Consider the following 17576-nt stretch of genomic DNA (forward strand, 5'->3'; position numbering starts at 1 on the left):
GGCGTGAATGCAAAAATTGTTTTAAGCAGAAACCATGTGGTATGTACTATGCTGTAGAAGTCTGCCATTTTTCTCTTTCTATAGTAATTTATATATACGCAGGTTGCATAAAACGAGGTAAACACTGGGCAAATATCTTTTATTGAATTTCATCCTGGATTATGAATAATGATTTTTGAAGTCTTCGAACCTAGAAAACAACATATACATTTCAAAAGGCTTTGTGCCTAGCTTGCTTTATTTAGCATTCTTGTGAATAGTTTTTTATTATTGATTGTTGTTGTTTTTTCCTACAAGACTTACTAGATGTACTGGAGTTGTCCTTTGTACAATTTCATTTTCTTTTATTGGTTCCCTTAGGACATCGTTATCCTCTGAATAAGAACAGAAAACTGTGTTCTCCTCCTGTTTGGTTTTCTTCCATGCTCTTTATTTCCATTTGAACAACAAGGTTGGTCAGGGAATTCAGAATTAAGATTCCATTTCACATCCTCTTCCTCACCTACCTGTGTTGCAGCTAATACTGTCCTCAGGGTATTTAATAAAGTGAGTCAAGAATGCATCCTGACAAAACAGTAGGGCTGTGTGTGAGGAGATGCAATGCGTAAGGTCGTGTACCCTGTGAAAATATTCCTCAAGTTAAAGGAGCTTATACAAAAACGTTTGCAGACAAAATTACTCTGCGAGGAGGAAGCTTGTCAAAATTAGAATATGATATCCATGAAGTAGTAGAGAAGTCTTCTGAATTGTATTCTTGTTTTTTTTTTTTTTTTTTTCTTTTACCTGCCCCATCTCTTTCTATAGTCTGACTTCTACTTTCCACTTATTAAGAAAACTCCTTTAAAATGAAGTTATAATCCAGTGGCGCAAGCGATTTCTCTTCAGTTGTGGCAAAGAGAACAAAAGAGGTTTTATCTCAGCTTGTTTATCCCAGAAGGATGGATGGTTTCTGCTATGGTTTCAGGAGAAAGAGATACTTAAGTGGCACACTTCCTACTGACGGTAAGATTTCAAGGACTTGTAAAGAAAGAAAGAAAATGGGAGCCAAATGAGAGCATAAATATCTTTAAACTAAAAAGTTAAAGAGTTTTTCATCCTCGTTTTATTTGTTCTCTAAAGCTTTGAGTGCTGGAAAGGGGGGAGGGGTGTCCAAACTTCAGCTGGAGTAGGAATGAAAAAGAGAAGTGTCAAGCCTTTCAGCTTGCTTTGGGGATTTGTTTTGGAAAGACATCCTCTTACTGCAGGATATAAGGGATAAGTTCTGCCTTAATTGCAAGGATGCAAAAACTCAGAAAACTGCAGAGCTGCTTGAAGTTGATGGATCACATAAAAGCAGTCAGACTGTCTTTTATTTGGTTTTCGTTTTATTTTATTATTTTATACATATCTTAAATGTAAGCTGGATTTATTTAGACTCAACTGTATGCTGCTACTCCCAGTTCAAACCGTGAACTCTTCACTCTATTGGAAGTGCCACAAAAAGATTTAAGTGAGAAGCACTTTTAGTAAAACCATTCCCGTTTCTCTGCTTTGGTGTCGTGTCAACCCCTTAATGTGTGTTGCTTTACTGCGCATTGGTGTTTGAGTGAGCAGCTTAGTGAGGCTCCATCTGCTTGGTTCTGGTAGAGTCCAGGAGGATGTGTAGGATTCGGTTACGGTGCTTGAAGTGCAGTAGCTAACTCCAGTCCTGTGGCTAATGCTCCCTTCTCTCACTTCATAGCTCTGCAGATTAACTGGCATTAATGCAAGCATTTGCAGCTACACACGGAATATTACAGAGAACATGGTGGCTCCATGTTTGCTTTGCAGGTGCTCATTTGCCTACAAATAGGTGTAGAGTCTTGTTTGGGTTCTCTTCATCTCCTCTAGCATCTCCCTTTCTTGTAAATTTTACAAGCATGGCAAAATCTATTCCGGTTGCTGTATGGGACCATTACTTTTGTTTCCATTTATTTGTATTAAAATCCTTCAAAGTGTGTTCTAAAGACCTGCACATTATTGAGGTCAGATGAATGAATCTGTAGTTCCCCAGCTCTTCTGTCCAACCATCCAACAAACAGTATATTTTCTTCTTTCAAGCCTTAATTTGATAGAACAATTTGTCCAAAAAAATAACCTATCAGACCTTCCTTATTCAGGAAAGGTGATTACTGGCTGTGTTCACTTTGAGAACACCAAGCTGTACTTGGTTTCATTTGCATCCATTCCTCAACCTCATTGCCTTTAGCCGTCTCATCCTCACTGAAAGGTTTGAGTAGTCCTCTCAGTGAGTATTCACAGGGACATGCATGTCGCCATCTAGAAGGTTAAACTGGAATCACAGCATATAATCAGAGGCTGAAACTAAAGATTCCCTCTTGAGTTATGTAGGTTGAATGCCTAAAACTGGACACTCTAAATATCATCTCTGCAAATTTTACTCACAGCTAGATCAGCTTTAATTTATTCCTCGCCGCAGTTTATAGCATCCCTGCTCTCCTTGTTCTCTTAACATATCACTGAAGAATACTTCTGTTCTATATTTTGCTGCAGATTCCCATTCTATGTGTTTTTTGATAGTTTTCACCTTTTTCTTTTGGATCTGGAGATGGCATTTGATCCTGAAGAGAGAAGAAAGGAGCTCTCTTTGCTGAACACTTTTTTTTCCCCCGTTTTTGCTCCCTGTAGCCTCTGCATATTTATAACACCATTCTGGTGTGGATTTAGCTCAGTGTGAAACTTTTTTACTAGCTTTTAATCTTTATTTGAAACATAAGCACCAGGTATGTTTTGAATTTAAAGACCTTCTAAACCTAAAAGATGTTTTTGGCCCAGTAATAGCTATGATTTTCAAAAGGTTAAGCTGCATGGAAAATGTGCCAAAATGTATTTATGAAATTAATTAGTAATGATTCAAGTCTGTATATTTTTAAATGTTTTAATGTACATTTTAAAATACCCAAATAATGGGATTTTTAATTTAAATCAATCTTCTACTTTGGCATCTCTGACTGGCACAGATGACGGGCAGCTGCTGAGCCCAGATCTTGTTTGTGGCTCTGCAGCATTTGCAGAAATGTCATGGTTGGATAGGGTGCTTGGTTGTAGTTACATCGATCCTAAAATTTTCAGGGAACCCTTCTTCCACTGAAAGGAGGCATAACTATATTGAAATAGAGCTGATTTTATGACTTTGGACCAGATCCAGGTGCTGTGACGTCTGCCTAACCTCAGAGCGGCTGGAACAACTGCGCAGCGTTGTGACCTGCGGTATTGGGGTGTCCTGGCTCCTACGAACCTCACGGTTCTCTGTGCTACTCTTCTCCTATCATTTCAACTCATTTCTTCCCAGGTGAGGCAGAATGCAGTCCTCTTTCCTCCCTGGACACCCCTGAAGGACAGGGCTGGCAGGCTGGCTGGCAGCAGGGTGAGCACCCGTGCCCAGTCCGCGTGCTTGTCCATAAGGCACTGTGGGTACGTGAATGTTGGCTTTAAGGGAGAAGTAGGAACACAAGCCAAACTTACCTGATTTCACCCCCTGGGGTGTTGTGGCTATGCCTGATAACACAGGGAGAGCCAGCAAAGTGTAGTTTTGCAGCGTACTGGGACGCGATCTAATTTTGGATGGGGTCTGCGTGCTGCTGCAGGGAGCTGCTGAATTGTTGTGCTACCGCGAGCCATGTTACTGTGCTTGGGGATGTGCTCACATGCTCTTTAAACAGTAATTAAATTTCATTTATAAGGGATGACTTAATGTCTGGTAAGACAGATCAAATAATCAAGGAACCCAATTATTCACAAAATCAATGGAAGTTCTAATAATCTTGTAAAGTACCACTTAATTTCTTTCATAAAACTGCTGGCTTCTTCATACTTCATGGTCTCTTCATGCATAGGTCAGTTTAATTTTAGGTAATAAATATACTTGTATTGGCCTTAGAAGGCAACTGTACATCACCTATTTATATAAACTACACTTGCACAGTCTATTTTAAACTTTCCATGCTTCAACAAATTGTCTGGCTGTTGACCTCTGTTGGGTCACACCTGTGTGTGTGACTGAGCAATAGCCAATTTGTTGTTCTAATCTGCTCAGTGCTCTTAATTTTTGATTGGACCTACAGTCTAAATAATTAAAGTTTATTTAAAGATATAGAAGTATGCTTGCTGGAAGACTAGGGAGGTTTGTGTTGGGAAATTACGAATTTTTGCAATGCCTCACAAGTGCCTGACAAACTTCAGAGTAAATATTACTGCTCTAATCTTTTGGGCGTTTTAACATTACACATTATTTCAGACTTGTAATGCCTCCATCTATATGAAAATCTAAACCAGAGAAGCTCTTAAATTGGAAATGTTATACCTCTGTACTTTCATTGCAGTGAAACAGATTAATATTAATCTTTATTCATGTGCTAATGACACCTAATAATCAGATACCTGCTGATATTGTCTTCAATCACTCAAAATGAATGTCTAAATGGAGTATGTATCATATAGATACTTTCGGGTCATCTGTTCATCTACGAATGCATTTCTTTCCACAGACTCACTTGCCAGGTGGAAACAGGGACAAAAATAAAATAATATTATTCCTGCAGTTTAATCATACATTCTTTTATAAAATTCAGCTTTAAACAAGGAAGAACATGTGCAAATAGATGTACATTTTAAATGAGTTATTAACCACCAGATTATTTAATGAAATGTTAGGGTATGAAGATGAGCAAAACACATAGTCTGACTGAGAGGGAAAACTGTACTGCTGCTGTCACTGTCACTCACAAGTTTAAAATACTCCTGACCGCAAGCCTTTCTGTCAGCAACCTTGAATTAAATTCGGCAAAGCTCCTAATTAACACCAAAATGTACAGTAACCTCACGGAATTGGAGGTTTGTTCCTGTACAAAGGACTTCAGCTAAATCTTGCATTAATTTCATTTAGAGGTGAACACTGAAATAATAGCTGAAAGCTAATACCCATATTATTATTACTCACATCATATAATTAAAATTATTTCTTTTGTCAGTATAAAACATATGAAGAAACCCACTGCCACCAAAACAAGTCAACCCCCCAAAATCAACAAAAACTGGAGACATTTTCTTTTGGGGCTAGATTAATAGCAAGTATCCGAGAGCCATCTGCAGAGGGCTCAGGCACCTCAGAATATTGAATGTTTCAATTTCTTCTCAGTTACTGCATCACAGTGCTCAAGGCCACTTCAGTGCCTATTTGTCATGCTTGTAAGCACCTGAAATCTGATTTTTCTTACCCACTGTGCAGCATACACAAACACCACTATGGAAAGATCCATAATAGGATTCTAAAGTTTTAGTGAATACAACACTTTATCAGTGCCTTGAGATTTGTTTTAGCCATACTTTCACATACAATCAAAACAAGAGCTACTATTTTAATTTTCCAAGGTGATGCGGAGTTATTAGAGACTGAAAGCAATCCTTAAATGTTGAGGCAGAGGGAGCTGTGGGCCTCCTTGCTGCCTGAAATGAGAGCATACTGGAGTACCAACCCAGAAACCAGGAGTTGGATGTTTCCTGATGTAATGCTCCAAGTCTGCATGGCAGACTGACTTGTCAGGGACTCACAACAAAACCCACACCATGTACAATATCCCATCAAGGAGCCACGCAAAAGGGGGTTTTGAGCTCTCGGTTTTTATTCCAGGCCTGCATATCACTCAGCTGCTGACATTTGGTTGTAGAACAGCAGTCGTGTTCAGAGACCCTCTTGGTGGAGAGAGCAGAACATGTGTTTTTTTTTGAGCTGAATTACTGAAATGTGTGTTTCTATTGTATGTTTTCGGGTTCTAAAATGGAGAAAACATCTTGTTTCACTACTCCTGTCTGTGACCTGGCTGCATGGCTTGTCCTGCCTCCATCAGTATCTTTCTGGAAGTAAGCTGGCAGAAACCATGTAGAGGTCACTGTGCTTCTCTTCTTGGCCGGTGCTCACCCTTATAAGTTATTCTGCATTAGTCTGATCACCTTCTCAGCTTGGAATACCCAAAGAAGGTCTCTTGTGCATTTGTTCATTTCAACGTTCTCTTGTTCATTTCAACATTCATCAGTTTTAGTGCAGTTCAGGTAACCCTTGGTCTACAAATACACAGGAGTGTGAGTGTTAGGGTGTATGTAGATGCTATATGTCCCTATGTATTGTAATTTTTTATCAGCATCTGCATACTGGCAATTAAAAACAAACAAAAAAAAACAAATACCAACAACTCTATTTTATCAACAAAGACATATTTCTTGTTGAAATTCAAATGGATTTGGGTACTGACAGGTGAGTTCTGGTTTTGGAAGCTGTTGTCGCAACAATATGTATGTCCTTCTCCTACGGCAGAGGTTACTAAGTTGGTAGCAGGGCTAGGAAAAGTAATTGGATCCTTACCAGCACAACTAGCAGTCTCATGTGTCCTTTGAAACCACTGCTGATCTGATATAAGATAATTTACCAGTCCAGAAGCACTGGTACTTCCAAGATTTGTATGTTTCTGCTGGTATGTACAGGAATTTTCAGCAGAGGGAGGTGGTAGGCAACAATTTCTAAATCACTTTTCTCTTTCTTCTGTTAAACTGTTTTTAAAGAGGACCAGATCTGGAGGGTAATGCAGTGAAATTATTAGCCTTTTAGAACCAGATGATAATTAAGCCAATGTGACAAGATCACTAACTGTAAATAACACCACTGCAAATAATGTTGGTAATTCTTACTTACACTATGGCTACTTTTGGACCCCTTTATACTCTTTGAGGCCGTAAGACCTCTAAAGTCCATAACAGAAATGAGATTGCGCTTTTTAAATAGTTTTAATTAATTAAGCAGTTTAACCAGCTTAATTAAAACACTTCACAAATGGTGCTGTTTTCCTAATGGTATTGATTTGTTAAGTCATTTCTGGTATATGTTTCCCATGCTGGGGAAAACCAGGCCACTCGAGTAGATGCAAACACACTGAGAAGGCAGTGAGAAATACAGTTTCTACACAGAAGAGGATCTACCCATTTGTAATACACTAGTGACAGCTGAAATGTGCCAATCAATGGATTGTCTCACGTAATGAAGCACATTGCAATGTTACAGCATTTGCTGGGACGTAAAGGCACGCTGTAACATGCATTTTATTTCTGCTTTATCTCATTACAGATGCTAAAATAAGCAGTAACATGTTTTATGTAGCAGAAAAATAGTCTTTGATTTTCAGCCTGATTCAGCTGTATTTTGCACAGCACAGGAATGTTGTGCTTGCTTTTGTTGGTTGTTTCTTACTGGCCTCTACTGGTCCTTCAGTGATCCCAGCCTATGCTTGGCCAGTCCAGGGCTGGTGCATTGCTGGTACAGATATTGAGCGATCCAGACACTGCCTCTCCCATCAGCCAGAAGCTCTTGCTTACCGTTATCTTTCTCCACACCTTTTATTAAAGGCTGTCTTTTCCACTCAGATTTTCCTCGAGCAGTACAGCAAATAAAGATAATCAGTTGCAGTGGTAAGAGAACAGCACACAGTAGGACCTGACTCGCCTGCAGCCTGGCTCCTGTTTCTCATGTCTACGTTTTGAATTGAGTTGTTACATCTCTTACCGTGATGCTGAAACTTCTGTCGTGCATTTCAGATACGGTAATTACTGTATCCATGCATTTAGTGCATATTTGGTCACTAGCAGCACGACACATTCTCTAAGTATCAGACTTGAAAATTTCAGGGCCTCGTAACTTCTTTTTATACTACTCCAGGTGCCTTCAGTAGTCCTTTGTTAGTTAATAACTTGCAGATACCCTGTGATACTGTGTCACTGTGATCTAGTTTGGCATTGACCATCACAAGTCCCCCTCCATTGTTTCATTTGCACAGTCACAGTAGCTAAGACTATACATTTCTCTACATGTAGTATTCTTTTAAGTTACGTTTTTAAACAGATTTTCCACCCAGCCACACGTTTCAGGTAGAGCTTGTCAAAATCTAATAATCATAGAAAATAGCACCCAAAGGGGGCTTCATGAAATATGCATCCTCTTTCCTTGGAAAGGTTTTTCATGTTGTTTGTGATATGCAACACCTCAAAAATAATTTTCTGCTTGTCATCCTTCATCATTTATTCGTGCAGTTGATTATCCCTAGTCATGTGAAGCACTGTGTATATTTCCTTATTGAATTGCATCTTTTTAAGAATATTTCTCCTTTATTTTTCCTTTTCAGTTCATGCTGAATTCTAATCTTACTCTCCAAAGTTACCACCTTAAAATTAAATCTTAACCCATCGTCCAAACAAATCATTAGAACTTTTTTTGCTAATTCAAGTCCAGAATAGTTTTGAGAGGATCTACTGATAAACAGAGACCTACCTGTTTTTGGAAGTCCCTTTTGGAGGCAGGTTCAGTTCCTTCTTTCCCCAGGAATTTCATTTGCTCTCCTGTTGACATGCGTTCCTGGATGCCCCTCATTTTCACCGTCAATCCTGGCACTGCCCAGAAGCATAGGAGAGTTTTTTCCTGTGAAGTCACTGCATTTATGAAGTCTTTCTTATGATTCTGGTCTACAGCTCTCCTTCCCAGCGAACCATAAGCTCATTCCATAGGATCGTACAAAAATAATCTTAAGAGGGCTTCTTGAGGTATTCAGTACCTCTTCCATTTTCAGAGTGAGGCTGACTCAGGTCAAGTTCCGAAAATCCCCCAGGGGAAGCTTCCCCAGCTTCCCATTCCAGTGCTTAACCACGCTCACGGTGAGGAACGTTCTTCTATCAGTCACACCCAAGCTTCCCTCACTTCATTTTGTGATTATTGTCACTGGTCCTTTCACTGCCCACCTCTTGGAACAGCCCGGCTCCACCTTCCCCTTTAGCTGCTGCACGACACCGACTGGATTTCTGCCTGGCTTGCTTCCTTGTCTCTGTTGTAGGGACCCCATCGCCCATCCTAGGAGTTGTGTGTCCCAGCACTCTTCTTATCCTAAAAGTCTGTCGTTCTTGTTGCTGAAGTAGCTTCTTGACTTTGTTTTTACTCTAAAGGATTAATTTGACTGAGAATATGAAGTGAGATGATCTTCCCACTCCCTATTTTTCACTGTTTGGTTCAGATGTTATCCTCCTCTTGTTCTACTTTTTTTTTTCCCTCCTGATATAGGGTTGGCATTTTAGATAAAAATGAGCTCTGAGACTTCCTGTTTTCTCAACTTATTTGCTTGGAGACTTCATTACGTTTTGCTGCCTTTCATACCAAAGACATTATTTCCCTAGGAAAGCTGAGCTTCACAATACCCTTTCAGGATAGAGCACAGCTGTCTGATCTTATCTGGGCCTGACAGATACCTACCATTTCCACCAAGCATAATCCTCCTCTTAAAAGAATTACATTTTTCTGTAATCTTTGCGTTTAAAAATGATCTGCATACATATGTTTGGAAAGTAGGGTTTATTTTAATAATGTGAAGGAAAGATAATCAGATGTTAGAGAGAGTTGCTGTAACAAATAGAATTACTTCTGTCACTTACTTATTTCATCACCCATTTTAGTGTAATTGTCTTATTTGTACTGGCTTCTCTCTTGGAAGAACCCATAGCAATTTCCAAATGTTTAATTAAAACCTCACAACACTAGTGTAATGTAAACGTAGTACACAAATGAGAGAAGATAAGGCCCTTTTATATTAATTGGTATCTCAATGTTTTGTTACAGGAAAGTTTTGTCTGGCACCAAAGCAGGGGACACTTCCTCTTTGTTGCATTACGGCTCACTTTGATTGGAATGTCAAATTGTTCTGAGAGCTAGATTAGTTATTTGTTTGTTTAAAACATAAATTATGACTTATCTCATTTGGTTTTAGACAGGGTCCACAAAAAGTTCCAGTTGATGCAACTGAGGGGTCAGGAAAGTGAAGCTGGAAGAACAACTGCCTCAAATTGGCCTTTCGCTGGGAAATAATTGCACACAACCATACTAATTTTCAATTAGGCATAATTCAGGTACCTAATAGGAGCATGAGCACCTCTTCTAGTTGTCTGAACGACCACAAACATCTAAATTTCCATTAAAACAACCACCACAAAAGCCCTCTGACTGTCTGCTGCGCAACTGGGCACGAGCTAGTCTTTGCAGAGCCTGATACCTAGATACCTGCATCGCACCGGGGGCTGCCTGGGAGCCTCAAAATAGACACCAAATATGCCTCATATGCACTCCTGGCAGGAGAATGAGGGGGAGGTACAACCCTTCGATGATTAGAGCATTTGTTAGGGTAGCTGTTGACCTGGACTGGAGCTGGGATTTCTCTGGGCACCACAAAGAATATCCTACTCAGCGGGCAACTCTTCTTCATCTGTGCCCTCTTTTTCTCCTCCTCCTTCTCCTGAGGAAGCCTGTATTCATTACTGTGCAACTTCAAAAATGGTAAGAATCTTCAAGGTGCTGAAACTCTGTATTATAACTGTTAAAGGATTTCTTTTGAAATAAGATACTGGGCTGCCTGGCTATGTACGTATACCCAAATTTTGAAAAAGTCTTTTTGAAGAAGAATAACTTTCTCTTCCTCCCCCACAATCCCCATGCTGATTCTTCAGAAACACATACCAGGAATCTTTTGAAGGTTAACGAAATAATATATCCCCCGCATCTTTTGCCTTGGCAGCATGCTGTCTGTTTTAGCTAATTTTGTATAAATTCTTTCTCTTAGCCTTCTATTATCCACTAGCTCAAACTCCCAATGAAGACCTTACCTCCTCTCTTTTGAAAAGTGGTATTTAGATAGCTGGCTTAGGTTTTGTCTCTTCTTGTGATGTTCTCCCAACATATTACATAGTGTCTCATAGTGTAACAGGCCAAGCCCACAGAAACCAGCTTTTGTTTTGGAGGCGGGAAGCTAAGGGCCTATCTTGAAAGCATCGCCTGACTTCCTATGTACCTGGGACACCTGGAAGCCTACGGCATCAAAGTTTTGTGTCCCAGATTTGCAGTGGACACTTCTTTGCAGTTAGCTTCTTCTGTGAAATGGCTCATATGGACTCGTGGTGTATATAGAATATGTGATGACATGAGGTCAAGTACGACAATTAAAGATTTACTATCCCTATTTGGATTTCAGATAGGGCCACAAAAGTTTGTGGCTGTATTTTTGAGAATCATTTTGATGACTAGTTTCAAAGGGTAAATTTGGCAGAGTTTCAACATTGTCACTTGACTGAGAAGCCTTGCCACTTGCAATGATGTTCTATGGGTCACTCAGTAACCATGAATCCCGTTTGTTATCAACTTGTAACATCCCTCCTTCCTCTCCCTCCCTCAGACTCCCCCAGTTTTTGGCACTTACAATGTTGTGCAGTCCCTGAGCTTGTTCATTTTTCCAAACTTGCTACCCGCCTTCCTTCGCTACCGCCAGCAAGGCTGGAAGGAAAGATGCAGTGTTGCAGATCAATCCCTACAATGCAATGAAAGCGCCGAGGATGCATCTTTAATGCCGTGTTAGGAATCTGAGGCACAATGTGTCCAGCTTACCATGGTAGGGGGAGTAGATACAGGAGGGTAAGTGGCTTGTGTGTTAGGGGGACAGCTCAGCCTTAAGTATCAGCGTAGACACTCTGTTTGGCCTCCTCAGTGCTAAACAAGCAGATAACAGGATCAGAATGCTGTCTCCAATGAATAGCTGGTACACAGTTAATGGTTTAAAAGCAACCCTGCTAGAAGTTTTAGTAGTCTGTTTTTATGTACACACACACACACACACACACACACATATATATATATATATATATATATATGTTTCTGAAATATCCTATGGATAAATTTGAAAGAGGTAAAGGAAAAGAAGAAATACTTGAACCTTTACTGGATGATTATAAAAGAGAACTACTGCTCAAGTATTACTGCAACGTTCTTAGTTTATTGTTTAAATTAGTAACAAAAATATTGTTTATTTTAGCAAACATAAGAAGCACCTTTTGCAAACCAATATAGATTTTGTTTTGTAGAGAAGCTGATTTTCCAAGAAAGTATTAGAAAGGAAACTTTGGTTTTGAACAAAACTGGAAACAGTAACAAACATAACTTTGAATTACATCATGATTAATCCATAAGTAATCAAGTATTATGTTCAAATACTTCTTTAAACTTAGCCAGTAAAATCAAACAAAATGATTTGTTTTGCTTGATGCTGCTGTTACATTGTGATGCAGCTGGCTAAATACAAAGATTTATACAAAGCACTATGCTTGGAATATTTTAACAGTCATTTAATAGGATCTAAGATCAAATGGTGTATATCTCACCGTTTCTGCTTCATTCATGCATCACATAAATTGAACAGCCAAGTGTATACAGGAAAACAGAGATGGGATTGGCATTAGGCATGCTTCCGTTCATACATACAGAACGGAATGCGCTTTAAAATATGTGGAAAAAACAATCTCTTTAGTAAAACAAGGGGGTGCTCAGCACCTCTGGGATAGCTCTTATCATACCAGTGCCTGACCATTCGGTAAAGTACTCCCTTTGAGACACCCAAGTTTCAAAATTTGGACTTATAAATACAGATTTTTGCATGCCACGAACAATGCCTCTCTAGCAAATGATTAAAAGAATAGAATTGAAGACACACAAACTCATATAGTCAAAACTCAATAAGAAATTTAATGATGAGTGAGCAAGCGTTCACACTCTTTAGAGGTGAAATCTGAGCACTCAATTCATCTGCGTCTCTAGAAATTAAATTCTTTTTCCCTAGCTTTATAGAAAAATCATTACACGTAACAGCTCACTCCTGTATCTCCTCTTGCTCCTGAGGGTAGAGAAGTTTTAAATTATAAATAAGTTTCAGCAGAAGTAAGGATCTGTCCCCATTTATGTTCAAATACATAATGTTACATCTGTATATATGCAGGCTTGGGGTCTGTTCCTCAGAGAAATTACAATCATAATTGTTTTGGATAGATATTATCTGTCTATACCATGAATATTTGGGCCATAGTGCTCTGGGGCCCAATTTCTGCCACACTCAATCAGTGTTACTGGAGGAATTCCAATATTATTTAGTAATTGAAACCCTGAGCATAATACTGAAATCTTCAAGCTCAGTTGAATTCAACAGTTTATCCTGAGTAAAGATAGAAGAATTTAATGCTACGCTGAGCCGCATTAAGCAGGAGATATGGCTGAGTCATACCAGCCTGCTCCTGCTTTTGTTATTGAAAAATATTTTGTATAAATCTTATACAAAACTAGGAAGATGAAATCCCATTTACAGTGAGAAAGCCAAGTTCCTGTAGAATTGTGCAAATTATTCAAGAGTTTCATTGAGCTTCCAGCTAATACTATGGTGAAAAAGTAGACCCCACTTTTTTTATGCTCATTTCTTTTAATAGCTAATTATAGAGATAGCCTATTAAATCCAAATACATTGCATTTGCCAAGAACTACTCTTAAAACTGCAGTGATGTCACAACATTTCAAAATTCAGAGCATATTCAATAAAAAAAAATTACCTCAAATTGATCGAAACTGCATTACTTCTTTCATTTCAGAGTATCATATTGAATGATACAGCTAAATGAATATATTAGTACTAATTGTCTGTAAACCAGCTCAGATGCTTTGGTTTAATGGATGTAGAAATCACTGTAAGATCAGCTTCAATTATAAACTAAGTAAGTTTTTAAAAGACAAACTTTTTTAAAGCTATAAAAAAAAAGCCATGTTTGGAAGGCACGTTTGTAGAAATCTATACCCCCGCACACTGACACAATGCAAAAATGAGAAAGCACTCTGTATAAATGCTGAAGAGTTCTAGCTTAAAGAATCAATGCCAAAACAAAGATCATAATCTGGCAGCAATTTCAAGTTCCCTGTCGAAAGAAAACTAATGACAGAAACCTGAAAACAAACAAACAAAACCCCTCTTCTCAATCCAGGAAAATACAGCATGTAGCTTTTAATAAGTGAGTAGGATGTGGGAGCACTGGAACTTTGCTTCAGTGTTTTTCTTGACTAGGATTTTAAAGAAGAAGGTTATTGCAGGTGCAGTGTGTTTTTCCTCAATGTGATAAAGGTAAGGTGAGATGGAAAACCAAAAATGTAAAGTTCCACGTGCAACAAACCAAGATGTTATTCTTGCTAATAGCGGTTCTTCATAATAAATGACAGAAATTGCCTTGCCCAGATTTAGGGAAGGAAGAGGAAAATTCTGTACACAAGGTAGGGTGACAAGCACAGCAACGCTTCTTCAGCCCTCCCGTTTGGCTGAGGCAAGGCTGCACGGGAGAGCTGCACAGATGGCAGCAGGGGAGGAGAACCAGGAAAGCACTCTGCAGCACTACTCACAGCAGTGCGCTTTGCAGGCTTTTAAAGAACACAGACTGCCTCATAAAGCAAAAAGTTAAGGATAATTAAGGACTAATTAAATATATGTATTATGTTTATAACCACAAAAGACACAGTAAAATTCAAGTAGCTATATATATATTTAAACCCACCATTACTGGGGTTTAAGAGTCTAGCCTGCCGCCTCATTAATGTCCCAAACAGGAACCAAGAGCATATTTACTCTTTAGACTTGCTTCCAGAAAAACCCAAATAACTATAAGTTAACAAACTGCAGGGAGGTAAGTGACATCAGTGACATACAGGCACAATTTGCGAACGGCCTGGAGCCTGGATGATGGCTAAATTTAGAGATCCCTTGGGAAACACCCTCTACTCCCTGTTTGCTGACAGGCCTAGGAATACCCCATGCTATTTAGAGGACTGGCACAACTCGTCCTGGTAATAAGAAAAAAGCAGCTCTTGCACAGCACATCCCTGCTTTCCTCTGCTGCCTATGTCCCTTGGCAAGGTGCTACAGGGCCAGTGCCCACTGGCTTCCTGTGCACACCGAAGCACCCTCGCAAAAGCATGCACACCAAAACATCCTCACTGCACCGTGCACACCAAAATACCCTCACGGCACCAAGCACCTCCTCATCACGGCAGCCATCGGGGTCCCCAGGCAGCAGGTGGCATCACCACGTGGCCATGGCCCAGACCCGGGCCCAGTGTGTTTTCCACATCTTCATCTCCCCTGGGGAAGAGCCGGCGATGCCTTGGGAAGCTCAAGTTCCATCATGTGGTGCAGGGTCGTGAGGCCGCAGGGTCAGGCCTCGGCCGCTCAGGTTTAGCAGTCCTGGAGCAAAAACAGCTGCTGCGCCAGGTGCAGCTGTCTGTGCAGGGTTCGGTTTCATCCGCGAGGCGCCCTGAGCAGACCTGGCACGACCACAGCCCCCAGCCTTTGGATGCGATGCTCTCAGGGCGCCGTCACCTCGCAGCGGCGGAGCTCCCCGGGCACCAGCAGCTTCTCTGCTCCCCAGTGCTGTGGGAGGGAGAGGAGCGGGGCTCAGGGCTGGTTGAAGCCATGAGGTGACCCCCGTGATGGAGCAGCGGAGAACGGCTCCCTCCTGGCTCCCCACCGCCCATTCCCTCCTCTCTCCCACTGCCCTTCACCCGCTTGCGCTGCTCGCTGAGGCAGAAGGTGCAGATGGGCCGTGGCGAGGCGGCGGCAGCGGGGTGCTGCAGGCAGGGCGTTGTGGTGGCGGCGGTGGTGGGGGTCCCCGCATCCCGTGCCTGCTGCAGCAGGAGCACGTTGGCCAGGTGCGAGATGTAGCTGGAGGCCAGGCGCAGCGTCTCCACCTTGGACAGCTTGCGGTCGGCCGGCTGGGTGGGGATGAGGGTGCGCAGGGTGCTGAAGGCCGTGTTGACGCTCTGCGTGCGGTCCCGCTCCCGGGCGTTGGCTGCCGCCCGCTGCCGCCCTCCGCCACCCGCAGCCGCCCTCCGACGCCTCCTCCGCCTGCCGCCCGCTGCCGGGGGCTGCCCGGAGCCCACCGCCGTCACCCCCCCGCCGGCCTTCATGGAGCCTCCCGCTGCCCTGCCGCACCATGACTTTTATGCGTGCTCCCTGCTCGCCGCGGCCCTCAGCCGGGGGCCGCTGCACCTGTCGCTGCTGGGGGCCTCGGCTCGGCTCCCAAGGAGGGAACCCGTGCCTCTGTCCTGCCCTGGGGAAAGGGAGACCCTGGCCTCACCCGGAGCGGCACCGGGACCCTGCCACCAGGACCTGGCCACCGGGACGCAGCCGCCTCCGACCCTGACAGGGCTGTGAGCACTTGGCTCCGGGTCTCCCCTCAGGGCACTGCTCCAGCACTTGCAGTCAGACAGTAGTAGTAGTAATAATAATAATAATAATAATAATAATAATAATAATATAAGCAGCAGGGTGGATCTCATCACCTTCCCCAGCAAGTACCAGGCATACATACAAATCCAATTTCTTGCTCTGTTCAAAATGCACGCCTACCTCAACCATTTACTTATTAAAAGGTCATCGTCAGCACTGGTTTATTACACCTCTCTTTTTCCACACAAGTTGGACAGGCTGTCTGCGCTCAGAAACTCGGGAAAGGTCATGGTGCAGGTTTTTTCGAATGTATAATCTCTGCCTGATTAAGCATCCTCACCACACAGTTTAACACAGTCCACAAAGCTTATTTGTGGTGGCGGTGTCTAAATATGAATCCTTCCTCCCAAATCGGGGGTGGATTAGCAGAGTCGTACCTCTTCAGTCATGTGTCTTACACTTAGGCTGGACAGCTGCTGTGACATACTTGGCGGGGAGTTATGCCCTCTCAAAATACAGCCACGTCTCAGCATCAGGAGGCCACGTGTATGAGCCGGGATGCCGCGGGGCCAGGTCACATTTGTTGCACCTTCCTTGTGGGCAGAGGTTGCAGGCAAAAACGCATGAGCAATGCCATCAATCCAAAGGAATTCCTTTGGTGAGCAGAGCAGGATGAGGCCCTTCACCATCAGGTGCTGGGTAAAGCTATGCTCAAAATCAAAAACTGGCAGTTTTCCTTAGAGTACATGAATAGAACTGTATCACTCTGCCATAGGACTAAAATTTCTATCATAGCCTTTTGCAAAGTAAATGATCTAGAATATTCTGAAATTGAATTTCAGTACTTACAAGCACCATTTTTACTTTCCTCAGAAAACACGTTCCCATGTAAGCCTGCATTGTCTTCCATGTGAGTTTCTCCAGTTTAGTCATACAATATTTCTAGAGTGAAATTCCAGCTCTGTTAAAGTCAATGACAAAACTCTCATTGATTTTAATGGAGGCAGGATTTCACCCTTGATATGTTCTGGTAGTTGAGCTGTGTAGATAATTGATTGTTTGTCAGACTCAGACATTTGCTTACCAGTGTTTTCCTGTCCTTACCATTTTTGTTTCTTTTGCTTTTTGATTTTTTATTACTGAAAGTAAAACAAAACAAAGCAGAAATCCCCCAACAAAAAATCCCCAGCAGTTTCAGAACCCTGAGACAAAGCTACTGCTGGTATTAACACAACCAGAATTTATGGCTTATTGATAAACTGGCAGAATGGGAATGTAATAAGCAATGCTCAGAAAGAAAATGCTGCTACATCTACAGACAAACACAAAATGATTTTCACTGATACAAAGCAAGAGCTAACTCAGGGGTTAAGGACTGAGAGGTGGCCAAGTGACTCCTTCTCTGTTTCCAAGGTAGTTTGGAAAAGTAAAGCAAGAAATTGA

The 17576-nt window shown here is 41.6% G+C and overlaps 1 protein-coding gene across 1 annotated transcript; it reads right to left on the reverse strand.

Moving 5' to 3' along the window:
• Nucleotides 1-14980: 14980 nt before the first annotated feature.
• On the reverse strand, nt 14981-15946 carry LOC118170167 (transcription factor 15-like). Its single transcript, XM_035332211.1, has 2 exons — nt 15467-15946; nt 14981-15335 (listed from the first exon to the last, which is right to left on the reverse strand). Exons 1-2 carry the CDS (start codon nt 15869-15871, stop codon nt 15270-15272), a joined length of 471 nt encoding a protein of 156 aa, XP_035188102.1. The 5' UTR covers nt 15872-15946; the 3' UTR covers nt 14981-15269.
• Between the last annotated feature and the right edge of the window lie 1630 nt (nt 15947-17576).

Source organism: Oxyura jamaicensis, chromosome 7 (genome assembly GCF_011077185.1).
Source record: "Oxyura jamaicensis isolate SHBP4307 breed ruddy duck chromosome 7, BPBGC_Ojam_1.0, whole genome shotgun sequence".
In the NCBI taxonomy this organism is placed as follows: Eukaryota; Metazoa; Chordata; class Aves; order Anseriformes; family Anatidae; genus Oxyura; species Oxyura jamaicensis.

Excerpts from the sequence above, each read along its gene's own strand:
- LOC118170167 (XM_035332211.1), bottom strand. The coding sequence starts at position 15,871 with ATGAAGGCCGGCGGGGGGGTGACGGCGGTGGGCTCCGGGCAGCCCCCG. Across the intron at positions 15,336-15,466 it reads TCAGCGAGCAGCGCAAGCGG|CACTGGGGAGCAGAGAAGCT; the intron begins GTGAAGGGCAGT and ends TCCCTCCCACAG.